General features: G+C 34.5%; 2 protein-coding genes across 6 annotated transcripts in view; both read left to right on the top strand.

Moving 5' to 3' along the window:
• LOC127801981 (MADS-box protein SVP-like) overlaps positions 1-8,517 on the top strand; it is a 35,532-nt gene extending 27,015 nt beyond the window's left edge. For 2 of the 3 annotated variants that reach the window (XM_052337569.1, XM_052337570.1), the window contains exons 3-9: positions 4,727-4,805; positions 5,289-5,350; positions 5,695-5,794; positions 5,883-5,924; positions 7,335-7,385; positions 7,483-7,604; positions 8,243-8,517. In XM_052337569.1, coding sequence (XP_052193529.1) covers positions 4,727-4,805; positions 5,289-5,350; positions 5,695-5,794; positions 5,883-5,924; positions 7,335-7,385; positions 7,483-7,604; positions 8,243-8,267 — 481 coding nt within the window. In that variant the 3' untranslated portion in view covers positions 8,268-8,517. The remainder of the gene's footprint in view (positions 1-4,726; positions 4,806-5,288; positions 5,351-5,694; positions 5,795-5,882; positions 5,925-7,334; positions 7,386-7,482; positions 7,605-8,242) is intronic. The other variant, XM_052337571.1, reaches the window with a different exon arrangement.
• Positions 8,518-11,995: 3,478 nt separating this feature from the next.
• Positions 11,996-19,437, top strand: part of LOC127802432 (probable ubiquitin-like-specific protease 2A) — a 124,910-nt gene continuing 117,468 nt past the window's right edge. For 2 of the 3 annotated variants that reach the window (XM_052338236.1, XM_052338235.1), the window contains exons 1-3: positions 11,996-12,269; positions 15,038-15,312; positions 15,407-15,494. In XM_052338236.1, coding sequence (XP_052194196.1) covers positions 12,116-12,269; positions 15,038-15,312; positions 15,407-15,494 — 517 coding nt within the window. In that variant the 5' untranslated portion in view covers positions 11,996-12,115. Of the gene's footprint in view, positions 12,270-14,303; positions 14,487-15,037; positions 15,313-15,406; positions 15,495-19,437 lie in introns of those variants that run through there. The other variant, XM_052338237.1, reaches the window with a different exon arrangement.

The raw sequence follows: 19,437 nt of genomic DNA, 5'->3' as shown, positions 1-19,437 counted from the left end.
ACAAATCGGAATGAACCAAAAAGAAAGGTTTAGATGACCTCTTATTGCTAGATGGATAGGACACTCGGTGATGCTTGGAAATAGCATATACCTCACATTGAAATTCACTAAGATCTAGGGACTGAAACAAGGAAGGAAACATGGTTGTTAGAAGGGGAAACAGAGGGTGGCTGAGCCTGTAATATTGCAGCCAAACATGTATAGTGGGATTAGAAGTAAATTGAGAGAATCCAACAGCCTTAAAGGATCGATTTCTAGTCAAAGGATAGCCTCCCTTTTTCTCCAGATAGTACAGCCCATGTTGTTCCCTAGCTGCACCAATCATCTTCTCAGTCTTCAAGGCCTGAAGTTCACACACATTAGGAGAGAAATTGGTATGGCAGTTTAGATCCTTAGTAAGTCTATGAATAGAAACAAGATTGGTGGATAAATTTGGCACATGTAGGACCTTTTGAGGGTAATACTTGCGCTGAGGGTGACTGTTCCTTGGCCTTTAATGAACACTGAAGTTCCATTAGCAATGGTAATCCGTTTAGAGGTTACAATAAGCTCATAAGTGTCAAAAACCAATGGATCAGGGGTCATGTGATCAATGGCTCCTGAATCTAGGATCCAAATGTCTTTCTTATCAGTTTTAGAGGCATTAAGAGATACCAAATGAACATAATTACCTTGTTGGGTGAAAGCACAGTTTCCATCGTTGATAGTCTTAAGAAAAGCCTTATGTTTGTTAATTTCCTCACCATCAAGTTGTGCAAGCTCAGTACCTGGGGCTAATTCTGCCTTACTAGTTGTTCCTCCTTCCTCGTTCTCTTTGGCTGATATGTAGGCCTGCTTTTGTGTTGCCATATTTTTGAAACGTCCCATCTTTTTTTAACTCAGCTTCCTTACCATAAAGTTTGAAGCAATGATCCCGGGTATGCCTAGGCTTGTTGCAGAAACTACACCAAAGCCCTTCATGATTTTTGTTGGCCTCTATTTTTCCCATTCTGAATCGTGTTCCATCCTTCTTTGCAATAGCCATGGCTGATCCTTCTATTCCTCCGTCACTGAGCATGACTCCCCTTCGGTTTTCTTCACTTCTTACCATAGCAAAAACTTCATTCAAGGAGGGTAGCTTCTCCCTACCAAGGATTTGAATCCTCACTTGATCAAACTTAGCATTTAACCCGGCAAGAAATTCCACAATCCTACCTCTCTCACTAATCCGGCTAAGAGTGGTAGCATCATTACTGCATATCATCTTGATCTCTTGGTATTGATCTAGCTCTAACTTAGGCCCATTCATCTTATTAAAATACTCGGTAACAGTTAGAGATGCTTGTCGAGTACCATTAATCTTTGTTTTGATATCAAAGATTACCGACACACCTTGTACCTTAGAATAGGTCTGCCTAATGGTGTCCCAAATAGCCTTAGCCAAATCTAAGAACATATAGTTTTTACTAATCTTAGGTTGCATGGCATTCCACAACCATGGCATGATAGGAGAGTCCTTGATATCCCATGCCGGAAAAGCTGGATTAGTAGTCTTCGAGGGTGAGACAGTGAGGTGTCCTAGTTTTCCTCGTCCTTTGAGGAAGGTTCGAACAAGCTGCGCCCATTTGAGGTAAGTTTTACCATCCAATCTGTATGAAACATGCATTCCAGGTAGTTTTCCATTGCCAGATCCAGAGAAGGTGCCCGCACTTCCAGTTGTACTGGTAATCGAGTTCAGTTCTGACTCTCCAGTAATAAGGCCGGGATTAACATTCGAGAGTTTTGACATACTTAGTAATTAAGGAATCAAGAGAAGGCAATCAAGGCCTCGGGGAGGAAACAAAGAACGAGTGACAAAGAATGAAAGACCAAAGTGCAATGAAGGCTCGACCGGGGTCTAAGGAGCAGAATGAAGGCTTTGATACCATGTTAAAAACTGTAAAGAACAGTAAGAATGAAACTTGGATTTGGGAAATCTCGAAAGGAACCTTACTTCCTGATCATTCTATTGAATACTCCATGAGGAGTTTAAATAAACAAGAGATCCTAAAATCTAAGAATTTAAAATACAATCAAACACTATTTAAAATACAACAACAAATTTCAGATATAACCAATCTCCTAAAATTTAGAGATAGATAAGATTCTATCTCCTCCTAGAATTTAGGAAAGCTGGAGCTTTATCTTGATCATAAATTGAGGCGCATTATCTTTAACCATAATATCCCATATTTCAGCACTATACAACAACATCAAGAAAATGATACAACTCCAAAAGATGAAAGACCTGGTACTCCAACTGATACTTTTACATCATTCACATCAGGAACACTTTTCTCCTGAATCTACTCCTAAAAGGATAAGATCCATAGTTGAGATATATGAAACATGCAATTTTGCCATGCTTGGGTAAGACGGCCTTGGCGTTGCAACTAGGTAAGAATTATAGTAAAAGCTATGGGGGAAAATATCAAAATGGTTGAAAAGAACAACACATGGAAATAATCATCCAAAAAATAAAGAAATCAGTAAGGGTGAAAATGGGTTTGCAAGACAAAGCTTAACCTCGATGTTCAATCCAGAAGCATAAGGTAAGGCTAAGGCTCGTGACAAGTTGATACTTGCAGCAACCCGGGGTTGACTACAATGAATGAAACATTTGCCCCTATTGCTCCCCTAGACACAATAAGAGTATTAATTGCCCCTGAAGAAGAAATATACATAGAGAAACCATTAGGGTTTGTGGTCAAAGGAGGAAAATGAAGTTTCTCCTATTAAATAAAGCCCTATGCGAGTTGAAACAAGCTCCATGAACATGGTACTATAGAATTGACAGGTATGTCACTAGTCAAGGATTTGGGATGAGCAAAAGTAAATAAACTCTTATACTGTTTAGATTGTCTTGAATTCATATTTGGATAACCCGATCCATTATGTAATCCATCCAAAACTCACTGGGTTTAGTTAGAATTTGACCTATCTTAATTTCTTTATAAATAGTTGCTTATATGATTACTAGATAGCAGCGAACACATCAATTATGTTGCAATTTAGAAAGTGGTCAATCTCAATGAGATTGTGAGTTTAGATGTTTTGGGGTTTGAGTGTTAAGAGTAAGATTGTTTATCTGTTTTGTAACTTGTTCACAAAGTGAATTTTGTTCCTCCTTTGTCCATAGAAATAAGCAATTTGTCAAACCACCTTAAATCTCTCCGTCTTTAATCTTGGTCATGTGTGAGCGCATTACAAAATTTACTTTGTGTTTGTTTCGTCTAGTATCAAATGGCATTCGAGTTGATTAACCAACATATACATCAAAAGTCAAGACTCAAGGTCAAACACTCATTTTCTCTCTCAGTGTAGATGATCTAGCTATGCAAGAAAAAATGTGAAGATGATAGAAGAATTTAAGGAAGATATGATGAAGATATTTGAGATGAACAATCTTGATCTAATGCACTACTTCCTTTAACACAAAGGCGAATCAAGAAAAAAAGGGATCTTCATCTCTCCTAAGAAGTATGTAGAAGGTCTATTGAAAAAATTCAAGATGCAAGGAGAGTTGCTACTCCATTAATAGTGAACGAGAAATTAAAGAAAGATGATGGATTCATAGAAGTAGAAGTTTCACCTTGTCGAAGCTTAATAGGAAGCCTACTGTATCTGACAACTACATGATCAAGCATCATATTCGCCACAAGTCTCTCATCAAGATTCATGCAAAACCCATGTTAGGTATACTTTGGAGTAGCTAAGAGAATTTTAAGATACTTTCTAGGACTTGGTGTAGATCCACAACCAGCTCAAGACTGATTGGCTAGCCAATCGTGAATAGGCAGGATCAGTAGATGACATGAAGAGCACTTCGGGCTACGCATTTTTTAACTTGGATCATGAGTATTTTCCTGAGTGTCTAAAAGAAAGAGACCCTCATATAATTATCTACATAAGTAGAGTACATAACAGCTGCATTAAGTACAAGTAAAGCAATATGGCTACGAGAATACTTGAAGATATGGGAGAACAACAAAAGAATCCTATTAAAATCTACTTTGTTAACAATTCACTAATGGCAGTGGCAGATAACCTAGTGTATCATAGTAGGACAAAACATATAGCCATCAAATATCACTTCACAGGAGAAGCAGAAGCAAAGAAGGAAATACAACAATATTACAAGACTGAAGGTCAGTTGGCTAAGATATTTACAAAGGCACAACCAAGAACAAAATCGACCTACTTTGGAGCTTGCTTGGAATTTCGCAATGCTTATCAAGGAGCGTTGAAGTTGAGATGCACATCTCTAGAAGGCTCTATCTAGAATTATCAAAGCACGTGATTAATGCCCTTGAGGAATCAAGGAGACAAACCAGTCTCACGAAAAGAGAATGTTGGTTAAGCATTTAGTATATATAGGTTCTGTGCGATTCTCCAATTGGCCCAACCATAAGTTACTCCTGTTCTTCACTCTACAAAAGTAGCATCCTATAAACCTTGTAATTCCTTCTTCCATCAATCTTCCTTCAATAAAATATTACTTTGAGAATTCACTTCGACGTTTACATTCCAGCATAGACATATTGGGTGAAGTATTCCTGTATTTAGCCCCTTTACATGTACCTTGGAAATTGTAAGATCATGATTCTAGAATTCTCCTAATCCTTAATTAGGGAGAGGATGTATCCCATTTATTTGTCCAAATTTAACAGACTGAAAACTGACTCCATATATCTTCAATGTTCTTAAGCATGAAGCAGGTAATTGAAAGGCATAATCTACAAATGGCGAATCTTGTGCAGCACAATCAACCATCTTTAGAGCTGCAGGTAAGATGTTATTGTCACATTAATGGAAACTATAACAGTAGAAACTTAGTTTGCTATTTATTTGTTGAGTATGTAATAGGGTTGATTCTGTTCTTCTGTATGGAATTTTATATAACTGATTCTTAAGCATTAATTGTAAGCCTGGATAAACACATAAGAAATTGGGTTTTACGTAGTAGTTTTCTCCTTAACAGATTCTCACTTGTTAATTTAATGCTTCTCCTGCGCAAAATGATTTAGGTTTTGTTCTGAACCATGTAAGAAAAAGTAAATCTTCTTAACTGACTGAGAACCATTGGACAGTCTTATTGAAACAAATGATGATTCTCGTAAAATTATTGTTAATGAACCATTAGTTAGCTAGAAAGTTCGTGTTTTGTTAAAAGTTTCTTGAAAATTATTGTTACTTTAATTGCATATTTGTTTCCGCAATTAGAAATTGTAAGAAACTTCGTAAACATAGTTTTTGTTATTGATGTGTAGCTTGACAACAGTGCGCATGCCGCCTTGAGCAAAGAGATAGAGGAAAAGACTCGTGAATTGAGGTATGACCATAGTGGAAAATCTGTTGCTACACACACACATCTGAAGTAGAGTTGATAACATAAATTCTAAATTCCTATGCATCTCTATTCAGTACCATATTCTTGATGAGTCTATTATATTCTACTTCATACTTAGGAGTTTTATACTAAATTTTATTTGGCCTTCCTTTTCATTTTGATATAATTCTTTTTTTTCTTTTCGTCCATTCGCCCCACAAGAGTTTTCATCAATTTTCTTTTCTCATGTTCAAATTATTTTTAACTGCGACTCATACATTTTAACATATATGTATATGTGTAATTATGTTAGTAATTTTTAAATATAATACACAACCTTGTGGCAGCCATCTGAGGGGAGAAGAGCTTCACGGACTTAGTATAGAAGAATTACAGAGACTGGAGAAATCACTAGAGGCGGGACTAAGACGCCTCTTAAAGACAAAGGTTTTGTCATTAATTTGGTCTTCTTTAATATCTCCTCAACTCTTTTGCAGTTTTAGTGCAAACAGTGAGAATTTTTTATTGATTTCAGGGGGAGAGGCTTGACAAAGAAATCACTGCCCTCAATAGAAAGGTCAGAAACTTCTTATTCTAATCTTAATGCACTTCATATATCTCCTGAAGATAAAATGGGTTTTTTGGCTTTTGTTTTCCTTTTTTCTGAGCCCAAATTGTGTATTCTTTATCATAATTTTTCATGCTGTATTTGGATCTTGCATCTTTCATTAAAAGGAAAATATATGGGAAAGGAAGAAATCTGTGTGGATCACAATTCTAGATAATCGGTCAATTGTTTAAGTGACACTGACTATAAAATCATGACTGTAGCTCTAATAACTCTAGAGACAATCTAATAACCCAATTATAACCTGACAACCTTGATCATTAAGATGTTGGAATCTCTTTCTAAGGAATAACTCAATTGAGTTATCTTACTATGGCCTAAATAAGTTTTCCATACTGAACTAAACTTGATCTTTTAAAAAAATAATTTCAATTTGACTTGTAATTTGAGGAGTTATTTAACAACTCATCGTTCCATTCATATTTCTAATTAAACACTTTGATCTCGTCAAAAGACTAAGTTGTTTCAGGGGTTATATCATGAGCTGATGGCAATCAATCGATGATTCTTAGTGTTTTGGATTCATCTAACAAAATCACACACAACAATCACATCTTCCCTAAAGTAAGGCTCCCTCCATTTCTCTTGAACCTCCTCTCTTTCATTTATGAGTAGGTAATATGAACTTTAAAATCACTTAATAATAAAATTAATTAAAATCTAACAATCAAATGATTAGGAGTTATATTAATGCATGTCATGTCAGTTTTCATTAATAAAATTACAGCTAGCTTAATAGAATTAAATTAGGCTTTACAAAAATTATATTTAGCTAAGTATTGAAAACTTATATTTTAGGTGGGAGTAAAAAACTCAATCAAATTGATATGTATAAAGAGGTTATGACCAAGTTAATCGAGTTGTGCCTAAATGAATCTCATGATTAATAGAGTATCAACTAACTGAAAGAGTGACCAATTATCTAATAAAATTAGTAAAAATTTGCAAACAGCCAATATCATCACATGTACATTGGTTTTTGTTAACAAAATTTAACGAAAAATTAAAAGAGAAGCTGAATTTAATAAAAATCAAAATTTATTGGTTGTGGTAACAAAAATTAAAATATAATGATTAATTTGTTACAGAGAACAAAACTTAAGAACCAACATTATAACTTACCCATAGAGAGAATCAAAACGAGTTCTAAGTTAAAAATTTTTGACAAAACTAAAGTTATGTTTAGTTGGGGGAAATAGTGAGCGAGAGAATTGAGACAGATTCTTACAAAAGATAATTTAATTACTACGAAAAAATAAAATAATTCATTCATTCAAAATGATGGAAATGAAAAGCCTTTTCATTTAATGTAACATGTATAAGTTTGCTTTTATATTTCTTAATGCGTGTTACATTCAGGAAGCGAAATTGGTGGAAGAGAATGCGTGTCTGAAACAGCAATTACTGCAAGTAATTAAACACTTAATTGAGTTTGATTTCCAGTTCTCCTCTCTTGTTTCTGCTTCTCTTTGTTCTCCGGCCGTTCACCGGAAGCGTAAATTTTCAGATGCAGATGGGGATCGGCGGCCAAACGCAGGAACAAGGCCAATCTTCAGAATCTGTCATCAACAATGGCAGCCCAGCTGCTCCCCAAGATTATGACAGCTCCGACACTTCCCTCAAGTTGGGGTAATTCTACTACTACTACTACTACTACTACTACTACTCTTCTTTCACTTGCAATGTTAGTAAAAATTGGATTGGCCCGGCCAATTCAACTGGAAAAACTGAAAATTGGTTGATGAATCAGTCTATTGAACACCCAGAATAAGTTTATTTCTTTATATTTTTATTATATTTTTAAATGCTAAGAGATGACAATGATTTTTCAAATATTTAGCAGCACTTGATGTCAACCCCTTGAATTATCTATAAACTTGGTGGCTTAGATCCTATTCAAAGCAAAGGATAATACAATGAAAATGTTAATAATAATATAGAATTTAGTTACTGTTGATTTTCACATATGACTAAACTTTGGTATTTGTTAAATTGTGATGAATGCTACTTTAGTAAATTTTGGAGTCTATAATAATAGGGTAACGTTAACCTTCAATGGATATATAGTGTTTAATTCTCTGGTCTTTTCTATTTTGGATTCAACATCCGGGTTCCCACTTAAAACCCTTAGTTTGTTGGCTTTGTAACATTAGAAAGATCCTTAAAACCTTATGTTCTGCATGAAAACTGGGCAGTGAGAACTGTTGTATTTTTTAATTCTACAATTCTGCTTTCTCTTCTTAATTCTGCTTTCTCTTCTTTGGCAGTCTACCTCTTCGTAGCTGTATTTGAGGGCTGGCATAGAGTTGCAGGCTTTTGGCCAAGATCCAGAGCCAGATACATCCATCAACCTCTACTTCTCTCCCTTAAATAGTGAGCTTTATGACCTGTGAATCTGAAAGCCACCAAGTTTAGATGGATAGTTTTGTATGTAAATGCAGCCGCAGGGAATTGTACCATATGTATACATATTATCGGTGTGCCACTACTTGTACACGCCTCTCATGATTTTCTATGATATGGGTTTGCTTCGGTTACAACATTTTCATACTCGAGAATGTTGTGCTAACAAACAGATTTGATAAAAAAAAAAAAACTCATAAATTGATGTGATATACATAAATTTATAATAATTTTATCTAAAATTTATAATAATTTATGGTAATGAATAGATTTATTATAAATTTTAAGTAAAATTATTGTGAATTTATATATAATTATTATATATATATATATGTATTGCGGTAGTTTGTGAGCTTGTTTGTTAATAAGGCGATTTTCATGTATTTTTTTCACAAAATTTTCTCAATCCTACAATGCCACATTTTTGGAAGAAATTTTTAAATATATTATTAAATTTTAAGTTATTTAATTAAGTACTATTATTTTCAAATATTTTAACATAATACTACAAAACTGATACATCAATATTTTTCATGCTGGGCAATAGGTGTCACGTGGACTTAGATGAGCAAAATTCACTTTGTTTATATTAAAATATTTAATATAAGTTCTTCAAAAGAGTAGCGATTTTGGCCCTTTTAACTATTAACTCCTCCCTAACTCCTTATCCCAATGTGGAAAAATGATACGATAGTTTTGTGGTATAATATTAAAATATATTAAAAAAATAGTGTTTAATTAAATAATTAAAAAAATAATATATTTACAGATTTCTCCCTCTTAGATTTTTTTGGTTAATTATTAAAAAATTATTAAACTTTGAGTAGTGTCTCATTGATGGTGTCACCATTATATTGAATCTCATAGAATTTATATGAAACAAACAAATTTAAATAAAAAATGATAAATTTTAAAGCTTAGGGTGTGTTTGATTGTATTACCTAAAATTTAATTTTAGATAATAATTACCTAGAGAACAAAAATCACCTCACCCCCTTGAAAAATGAATTCTATTAAAATAAGATTTAAATGATTGTACCATACACATATTTTCTATAAAAAATTAAAAGTGTTTGATTGATTTCATAAAAAATATATATAATAATTACACATTTTCTATGGTAAATGTGTATAATCAAACACACTCTTAATGTAAGATCGATAAACTAATCAAATTTGATAATTTTTTTATAATTAACCTTATTTTTCTAATACAAAATGATTTTAAAATGTTTCTTCAACATTTTTTTCATTATTAGGAAGTTCACTATCTATTTTTACAGTTTATTTTATTATGAGAATCAAAACTTTCAATAGGTCTATGTTAAATTAAAAATAATATTTTTTTATAAATTTAATAAAAAATAATATTATGTTTGTTATAACTCGAACATAATAATGAATTTATTAATTAAAAATACCATCGTCAACTTATTTAGAGTTTGCAAAAAAAAGAACGATCAACGAGCGCAAGAAAATCCATGCAGAAACATTCTGAAACTTAAACAAGACATTGAAAACTTGAAAATAGTGTTAAAACTAATATCATATACATATAATTTTTAAAATGAGTATTTATCTATTTATAGATAAATTGATATTTAATAATATTTATTTTAATATTTTAAAGTCTACTAAGTGTTGGTTTTTTAGGGTATAATCGCTCAAGATGAGGGGTGAATTAAGAGATTAAAAATTCAACTATTTTAAAGATGAAAATCCTTGATAGATGATTTAATGAAAACTAATCTTTTATAAATATGTATAAATGAAATTGTTTGATATATTTATTATGTAAGCCACAAGATATATTACTACAATAAAATGAATAGCAATGGATAATATACAATATATAGTGGTTCGGTGTATTCTAAACACTTAATCCACTCTATTAAGACCTAATTGCTCTTAGGGTTCCACTAAATCCAACACCAAGGTTTTTTCTTAGTTCACCTTGAAAATTATTACAAGCCTAGATTTAATCGATTCTAGACAATCAAAATAGTTCACAACAATGGTCTAAATGAATACAACAATTTGTTCACTATTGGACACAAATGAAACAATTAACATACACAAATGTACAAGACAATGATAAAAAGTATTGCATTAACCTTTGATGGAGCTATTTGGATTTGGCTTGAGTAGTTCTTCTCCACTTTGCCTTGAGGCTCTTGGATGAATGGATAATAAAACTTGAGAGCCTTGGATTTGCTTGGAAATATGTTGAGTGAGCTTAAGAGCTTGTGTGAGCTTTTAGATATTCGGAAATGCAAAAACTTCTCACAATTTTGAGTCTCAAATATTTATAGTTGTTGCTAGACAATTTGTATAATAATGGTCAATTTTTTTGACCATTGGACTCAAAAAGTCAACTTTCCTAAGAAGAAGTCGACTTTCATTTGAATAAGAGTCAACTTCCAATATTGAAAGTCAATTTCTCCAAGCAAGAGTCGATTTCTCAAAAGATAGCTCTCGGTTAGATCGATTTTGCATAAATGACTCTCAGTTGGGTCGACTAAAGTTATATAAAAGTTGACTTTTGATAAACCATGAGTCGACTTTCCAAAGCAGAAGTCCACTTCTTGGTCTATTTATTGAATAAATATTTTATATTTATCTAAAAAATGGTTTTAAATAAAAAATAACAATTTTGATTATATATATACTATAAAAAAATATTTTATAAATTAATAAAAAATAATTAGGATATACAATTTGTATATTATTAAAAAAATATCCTTTTTAAAAATCACCAAAACTTAAATTAGGGATTAAGTAGAAAAAATTGGCTCAATACTAAGATTATGATTCTTATTAATAATGTTTACCTTGATATTTTGAGATATAATCTTTATGAATAATATTTATTGTTTTTGTAGAACTCTCAGAGGAATTTTTAAATGTCAAAATTATTTTATTTGCAGTTTGTTCGGGATCCCCCTCCATCAATTAGGAAAAAATTACATATTTTCAGGATAAAAAATTAGTTTAGATTTTTAATTATTTTTAATCTTTTGAGTTTTTGTCTATGAGATATCAACGTCAAATTTTATATAAGCCCATATAATTATCACTTTATCCTATATAACCTCTAATTATTTTATCCATATATTTTTCATTAACCTATATTATAGTTTTATTTTTAAAAAACGTGTATTTTAAATCACTTAAACAATTAATAAAATTATTTAAAAATTGAAAGTAAAATACATTACTATTCTCAAACATTATTCTTAAGAATTATTCATTAGTCTAACGGTAACATAGATGGTCCATCACATACGTTAGTTTGTGTTATCTCAAAGTTATGGAATCGAATATATTTTTATACAACTATTGATAATTTACATCTCTTTAAGGGATTCGATTATGTACTTTAGCCTACAAGTCATCTATCCATTCACTTAGGCTGAGAGTATGTTGAGCCGTGAATTTTAAAGAGATTGAGAGAGTCTCAGCCGGAGACTATGTATTGATCGGAGATGCCTTGAGTTTCTCAAGTTAAAAAATAAAAATATTCATTAGTTATTTATTGCGTCATTAATAAAATAATTTTTTTATATGATTAAGTCGTCAGCAAGCGAATACGAAAGACCAGAAGAAAAAAGGAACCCAACGGGCAAAGTTAGCACCGCCATATAGACGGCACGCAACAGCTGTCAATTCCTTCGGTTTCAAAAGCATTTCAAATTCCTCAATTCATCCCAAAACCTCTTCCCCATCGTCTGTTGACAATGGCAACGACGAGTTCTGGGAAGCGATTCCGAGTCTTCGAGTTCGACGAAGCCGACGAGCGGGTCGAGAAGGCCTCCAAGAAGAAGATGAGCAAATTCGGAAACCGCGGGCCTGATCATCCCTCCCTCAGCAAATACCAATTCCTTCAATACTGTACGCTATCTCTCGTTCTTCAAAACCCTAATTCCTCTCTCTTGTATGGCTGATACACCGTCGCTGTGTGTTTATATGTGCGTGCATTGCAGATATACACGAACACACACATACACACACGGACGCACGCACATATACGTGTTTACATGTAGTCGATATTGGCTAGGCCATGCTTCAGTCGATTTCTGCTCGTTTGTTCCGGAAAAACGCGATCAGTTGAGTTTCGGTTGATTTTATCGACAATTGTAGGCATGGAGACGGAATGAGGTTGTAATGATTTGAGGATGAGAGGATTAACTCGTCATCTGTTATTATCAGTTGTGAACATCAATGATAGATTGAGTGGGTGGAATGTAATGCAATTTTCCTCAATGGAGATGCTTCCGTGAGCGACCATAGAGATGAAGAAGCCAAGGACACTGGTTTGTGTATCAAAAGTAGTCTTTATCTCCTACGTAATGAACGCCGAACTTTCAAATGCCGGTGTAGTTAGACAGGCCTCTGTCTGTAAGACTGGTGAGAAAGTGGTAGTGGAGTCTGTTCTGGAATTGAAGCAGGTAAACATATAATTCAAATTCCAGAATCTAAGGTTATGTAAAAAGTTTATGAATGGAGAATAGTTTCCATACACTTGCTCTTCCTCTTAGAAATCTGCAATTATTAAATATTTCTATCAAAATTGAAGTAACACTGGTTTCTGGCTTGCAAGGATGATCACCCATGGAAATTTGCTGCCCAAAAAACAGAGACTATGTCAAATAGAGACAGAGGGAACAGGAGAGGGTCATAAGATGTTTAGAGACAGCCTTCTGTTAGATAGGAACATGGTATGCATTTTGGATTATAGCCATCAGACTGTTTTCACTTAGCTTGGAAAAAGATATCACCCTTGTTCTGGGTAAATTGCTAAGTAAGGGGGATCAGGTGGAACTCTTTAATTCTCAATTCGTTATTTTTATTTATCAGTGAAGCTCTTGCATTGGATTTATTTTCTTTTTTTCTTATTGTTGTTATTTGACTGCAGATTAAAAACTTTTGCTAGTGGAAATGTCAGCCAGTAAAAGGTCTAGAAAGTATTTGCTTAACGGTTAACATATTTGATTGAGTTAATAATGTAATGTCCAATAAACATATCATATTCTTGTACCATCCCAAAACCAACTATAATAACTTATATGGAACAAGACATGCCAATTAGCTTGTTTCTTTGAAAAGTTTAGCTTCATAAAACAGAATGTGAACCTAAAATTCTTTTAGTCTTTAGAATAATCAATAAGGCATTACATAGGCTGGCAGACTTCTATTCTGGCAAGTACTATGTCAGGAAAACAAAATTTATGGGCTTTTAATTAGGGGTGCTATACCTTCTAAAGACCATTATATGACAAAGGACAGGTGCAACAGCCAATATTGAGCAAATGAAGATCTCTGACTTAGAAATCTTCAAAAACATAAATGGAACTGTGCAATGGTACATTAATGTGTAAAAAATTTAAGATAAGCTGATAAGGCTCAAATTTGATGGAGACATGATCAACTTAATATGAAAGTCCAAGGTTAACTAGAGTGCAGGTTTTTAAACCATGTGGCAAGTGTCATAAGATTACTTTTCATAGCTCCAGTTAGATCATGATTCTATTTTTACTTGGTTGAAACCTGAAAGAATAGGTAATCTCAAAGTTTACTTTTTCTTCACTTAGTACATGTAATTATCCTGATGATATGTAATGTTGTAAGCAGTTTGTATGTTTATTCTCACCCATATGGGATTATTGAGGTGCAATGCAATGATTACTTATTGGAGAAAGTTGGCTCATCTTGGTGAAATAACATCAATGCACCCAGAAGTGCACCCCCCCCCCCAAAAAAAAAAAAAAAAAGAAAGTAATATTGTGCTGATGCTATCAGCTCAACAAGCCATTTTATGTGACTAACTAGTTTGATGTTTTATGGTCTTGTATTCCATGGTCTAATTAAAATAGTGAGTTAATTTTTGATCTGATATATTCTCTTAATGGAAAATGCTATTAATATATATTTTTACCATTCTGTTGTCTATATCAATGTATTTTCTTCTGTAATAGCAGTTCTGCTGCAAGAGTCTCTGGAATGGAGTTGGTTTCAATCTTTGTTCAGTTATCTGATCTGCATGGATAAGGATGTGTGCAGCATGCATCATTGTTACTTTTCAAGCAACAGCTCAGATTATGCTTGATGGTTGGTGTTTTATTCTAAAATAATAATTCAAAATCATGTTCATTTTTCAGTAAGTTGACTGCACAGGCAGTGTTGAGGGGGCTCTCTAAACTTTTGATGATTCAATTTCATGTTTGTTTGCTTTCTGTGACAATAAGGACAAGTTACAAATTCACAAAGTATGGTTCAATTTGTGTTCTGTTGTTTTGAGTGGATTTGAAAATGTGTTCATAGGTTATATGACTTAGGCTTGTGACAGCATCATATAGTAACGTATTTTACTAATGGTCAAGAATTGGGTGGAGCTGTACTATATTTTGGAGGCTTGTACATAATGACTGTAGCAGGCAATTTTTGAAATAAAAGTGACATGATTTTGTTCCAATCTTTTGAATGAGTCTTCTTCTTTGCTTTTCCTTTTTGTCGAAAATCTTCTTGTTTTTTTCTCTTGAAGTTTTCTTACTTGCTTTAATCTGTAACTTGTATACTGATTTTTCCCTAGATCCAATATCTACATTGTTAATTTTAGCAATATAAGGTTAGTAATATCTTTCTGTACAATATCTCCATAGTTGCACCGGGAACTGGAAGCAAACAGAATGATGTCAGCAATGAAATCTTAGATGTTGATGCTAGTGATGATGGTGGCAAACGGGCAGTATCTCAGTTGGATGACACCATGCAATCCGGTTCTTCAAACTACAAAACTACTAATTTTCATAATCAAATTGATTATCGGTGTTCTTCTTTTGGCCTGAACTCCATTGAAGCTAGAGCTTTGAACCATGGAATCATGAGTACAGCCAGCAAGCATGCAGAGAGTACTCTACCTCAGTGTCTGCCTAATGTATATGACTTTATTCATTGTATTTATCCTCCTGAATAACAACTATATTTTATTTTGAACATTCAATGATTGTATTATTATGATTTCCTTGCAGAACGAACCAGTCACCATAGATTCAGATGATGATACCAGCCCAGAATTGGCTTCATTGAAATCTGACTCTGGTGCTGTACAGGATGAAGGTTTATTTCTTTATGAGCCCTCAATGTTTTTCTCTGATTTTTTTTTCTCTGTAACATTATGGTTATCTCTTATTACAAACTGAAATAATGTAATCATTAATTGGAGAAGGTACAAAGGAGGTGTTAGGTATGAGGATGTTGTTAAGATAACTCCTCAAATTCTATTTTATTTGTGATTGTATTTTATCTCTTTAGTTTAGATTAGAAATAATGTGAGGATAATCTGGTGGAGGAAAATTCTCTTGAATTAATCCCAATTTAATGGTGAGTAATTAGGGGATTAGGATAGGTTTAGAGTAATCCCACTCCCAATGTGATTTGGTTTTGTTTCCAATAAATAGGCATGACTAGTTTAGTTTATAAAGTGTGTCCCACAGCTTGATGACCAGAGTCTCAGTGTGTGGTGTGACCAATTATTTGAAGCTGTGAGGTTAGTTTGCTCTGGCTAATGGATTATCCCCTTATGGTGGGTGTGAGAAAATAACTATGAGAAAAAACCTAAGAGACTACCCTCTCTTAGCTTGTTATTTATAATAAGTATAATGAGCCTTAAACTTATGGGCTTAATCTAATTACAAGTAAAACACACACATATAATAATTATAATATATACTAATAATTCTAACACTCCCCCTCAAGTTGGAACATAGATATCATATGCACCAAGTTTGTTACAAATATATTCCACTTGAGCATCCTTTAGAGACTTTGTGAAGACATCTGCAAGTTGATCATTGGAGTTAACAAACTCTGTAACAATAACACCTTCAACCAGCTTTTTTCTAACAAAGTGACAATCAATTTCAATATGCTTAGTCCGCACATGGAACATTGGATTGGAAGCAATGTGTAAGGTAACTTGATTATCACAAATAAGCTTCATAGGAGACAGTTCACAAAACTTGAGTTCTTGCAGAAGTTGTTTAAGCTAGATGAGCTCACAAGTTGCATTAGTCATAGTCCGATACTCTGCCTCTGCACTAGATCTAGTTACTACATTCTGTTTCTTACTTTTTCAAGAAACTAGATTTTCTCCCACAAGAACACAATACCCAGAAGTTGATCGGCGATCAGAAGGAGATCCTGCCCAATCTGCATTTGCATAACAACAAATATCTATGTGTCCCTTATCCTCATAGAGTAGCCCTTTACCTGACGCTCTTTTGATATATTTCAGAATCCGGATAATAGCATCCTGGTGAGAATCACATAGAAAATTAAGAAACTGACTAACTATACTCACAACAAAAGCAATGTCATGACGAGTGACTGTGAGATAGTTCAACTTGCCTACCAGTCTCTTATATCTTCCAAGGTCTGAATAAAGCTCCCCTTGTCCTGGCAAGAGTTGGACGTTCGGATCCATTGGGGTGTCAACTGATTTGCAATTCAACGTACTAGTTTCTTTTAAGATGTCAAGTGCATACTTCCCTTGAGAAATTGAGATACCATCTCCTGATTGAGCAACTTCAATACCCAAGAAATATCGAAGTCGATCTAGGTCTTTAGTCTGAAATTGCTGATGTAGATGTTCCTTCAGCTTCTGTATTCTAACTTGGTCACTCCTTGTGATAACAATGTCATCTACATAAACAACAAGGTAAATACATAAGGAAGAAGAATGGCGATAGAAAATCGAATGATTAACCTCACTTTGAGTGAGACCAAAGGCTTGAACCACAATGCTGAACCTGCGAAACCACGCTAGTGGAGATTGTTTCAGACCATAGAGAGACTTCTTGAGTTTGCAAACTACATTGGACTCCCCATGAGCAACAAAACTAGGTGGTTGCTCCATATATACCTCTTCTTGCAAATCACCATGAAGAAAGACATTTTTAATATCAAACTGATAGAGTGGCCAATGACGCGTAGCAGCCAGAGAGAGAAAGAGGCGAGCAGAGGCCATTTTCGCAACATGAGAGAAAGTATCGCTGTAATCTAGCCCATAGATCTGTGTAAATCCTTTGGCAACCAAGCGGGCCTTAAGACGTTCCACCTGGCCATCAGGACCCACTTTGGGAGTGAATACCCAGCGGCAACCAACGGGAGTCTTTCCTGGTGGTAAAGACACCAAATCCCAAGTACCATTTGAATGTAAGGTGTCAATCTCATCTAACATAGCCTGACACCAACCAGGATGGAATAGAGCTTCACCTGTGGTTTTAGGAATAAAAACAGAGGAAAGACTTGAAACAAAGACACTATAAGAAGAAGACAAACGGTCATAGCATAAAAAGTTATAAATAGATGGGGATTACGAGAAGACCATGTACCTTTACGAAGAGCAACAGGGAGATTGTCTAGGTCAGGATCCGGGGCAGGAGGGACCACAGGCGGAGAGAGCAAGTCAGGAGAGTCCTGGGTTGGAGGAATGCTGGTGCTGGTAGCGGGATGAGGATGATGGTGATATGTAAGAAGTTGAGGAGCCGTGGTAGGTGGACCGGAAAACAGTAGGGTAGGCGCTATAGAGGAGACATGCAAACCCGAGGAGGACAGCGGAAGAAAAGAAAAAGGAATAGGCAAAACCTGGTGAAAACTCTGTGAATCAGGTTGAGCAACCGAAAAAAAAGACTGATGTTCAAAGAATGTGACATCAACAGACAAAAAATAGCGATGCAGCTCAAGAGAGTAACACTTTTAGCCTTTTTGCAATCGGGAATAGCCAAGGAAGATACACTTGAGATATTTTGCAGCAATCTTATCCTGTCCAGGTGAAAAAGAATGCACAAAATAGATACATCCAAAAACATGAAGAGGAACAGAATAAATTGGCTATGTAGGGAATGAGGAATTTGCTCTTGTAATGCTGAAGATGGCATGCGATTGATTAGGTAACATGCTGTTAGAATAGCATCGCCCCAAAATTTGGTGGGAAGATTGGCATGTAAAAGGAGCGTCCGTGTAGTCTCAATAAGATGGCGATTCTTACGCTCAGCAACACCATTTAGTTGAGGTGTGTAAGGACAAGAGGATTGATGCAGGATACCATTAGCAGTCATAAAGGTAGTAAATGGAGAAGAAAAATACTCAGGGGCATTATCACTACGTAAGACACGTATAGAAACTCCAAATTGTGTTTTTATTTCAATAGTAAATTTCTGAAAAATAGAAAACAACTTGGACCGACTCTTCATAAGAAACAACCAAGTGCAACAAGAAAAATCATCAATTAAAGTAACGAAATATGAAAAACCAAGAGTAGAATTGACGCGACTGGGCCCTCATACATCAAAGTGTACAAGGAAAAAGGGAGTCTCAACCTTATTATTGATCGGACGAGAAAAAGAATGACGAGTGTGTTTACCACGCTAACATGACTCACAATTAAACATGGATAATGATGACAAACTAGGAACTAATTTTTTTAGTTTGGAAAGGCTGGGATGACTGAGACAATAATGGAGAAGATCTGGGGAAGCAACATTGATGCAAGTTACCGACGAACTAGGCACAACAAGATGATAGTGACCTTGTGACTCACGCCTGACACCAATAGTCTGCCCTATACCCTAGTCCTAAACACAAACAGAGGTAGGAGTAAAGATAACAGAACAGTTAAGGGTTTTGGTAAGTTGGCTAACTGAAATCAAATTAAAAGGACTATCAGGAACATATAAAACAAAATTTAATGAGAAAGACGAGGTGGGTGTGATTTGGCCAATTCCTTTAACTGCAGTTTTGGTATCATCAGCCAGGGTAACAGTAGGTAAGGTATTAGAATAGGTAAGTGAGGAGAAAAAAAATTCATTACCACACATATGATGAGTGGCGCCAGAATCTATAATCCAAGGACTAACGTATGAGCCTTGAGTAACACAAGCAACGAGATTACCAGGATGAGACGACTGGGTGGCCTAGAACTTCAGGAAGGCATCATACTTAGCTGCATACATAGGTACCAATTGCAAACTTGGTGGAGATTGAGCAGGACTAGGATCGC

This window comes from Diospyros lotus, chromosome 5, assembly GCF_014633365.1.
Source record: "Diospyros lotus cultivar Yz01 chromosome 5, ASM1463336v1, whole genome shotgun sequence".
Lineage (NCBI taxonomy): Eukaryota > Viridiplantae > Streptophyta > Magnoliopsida > Ericales > Ebenaceae > Diospyros > Diospyros lotus.
Note: the sequence above shows the minus strand (reverse complement) of the source record. Positions and strands in the feature narration are given on the sequence as shown.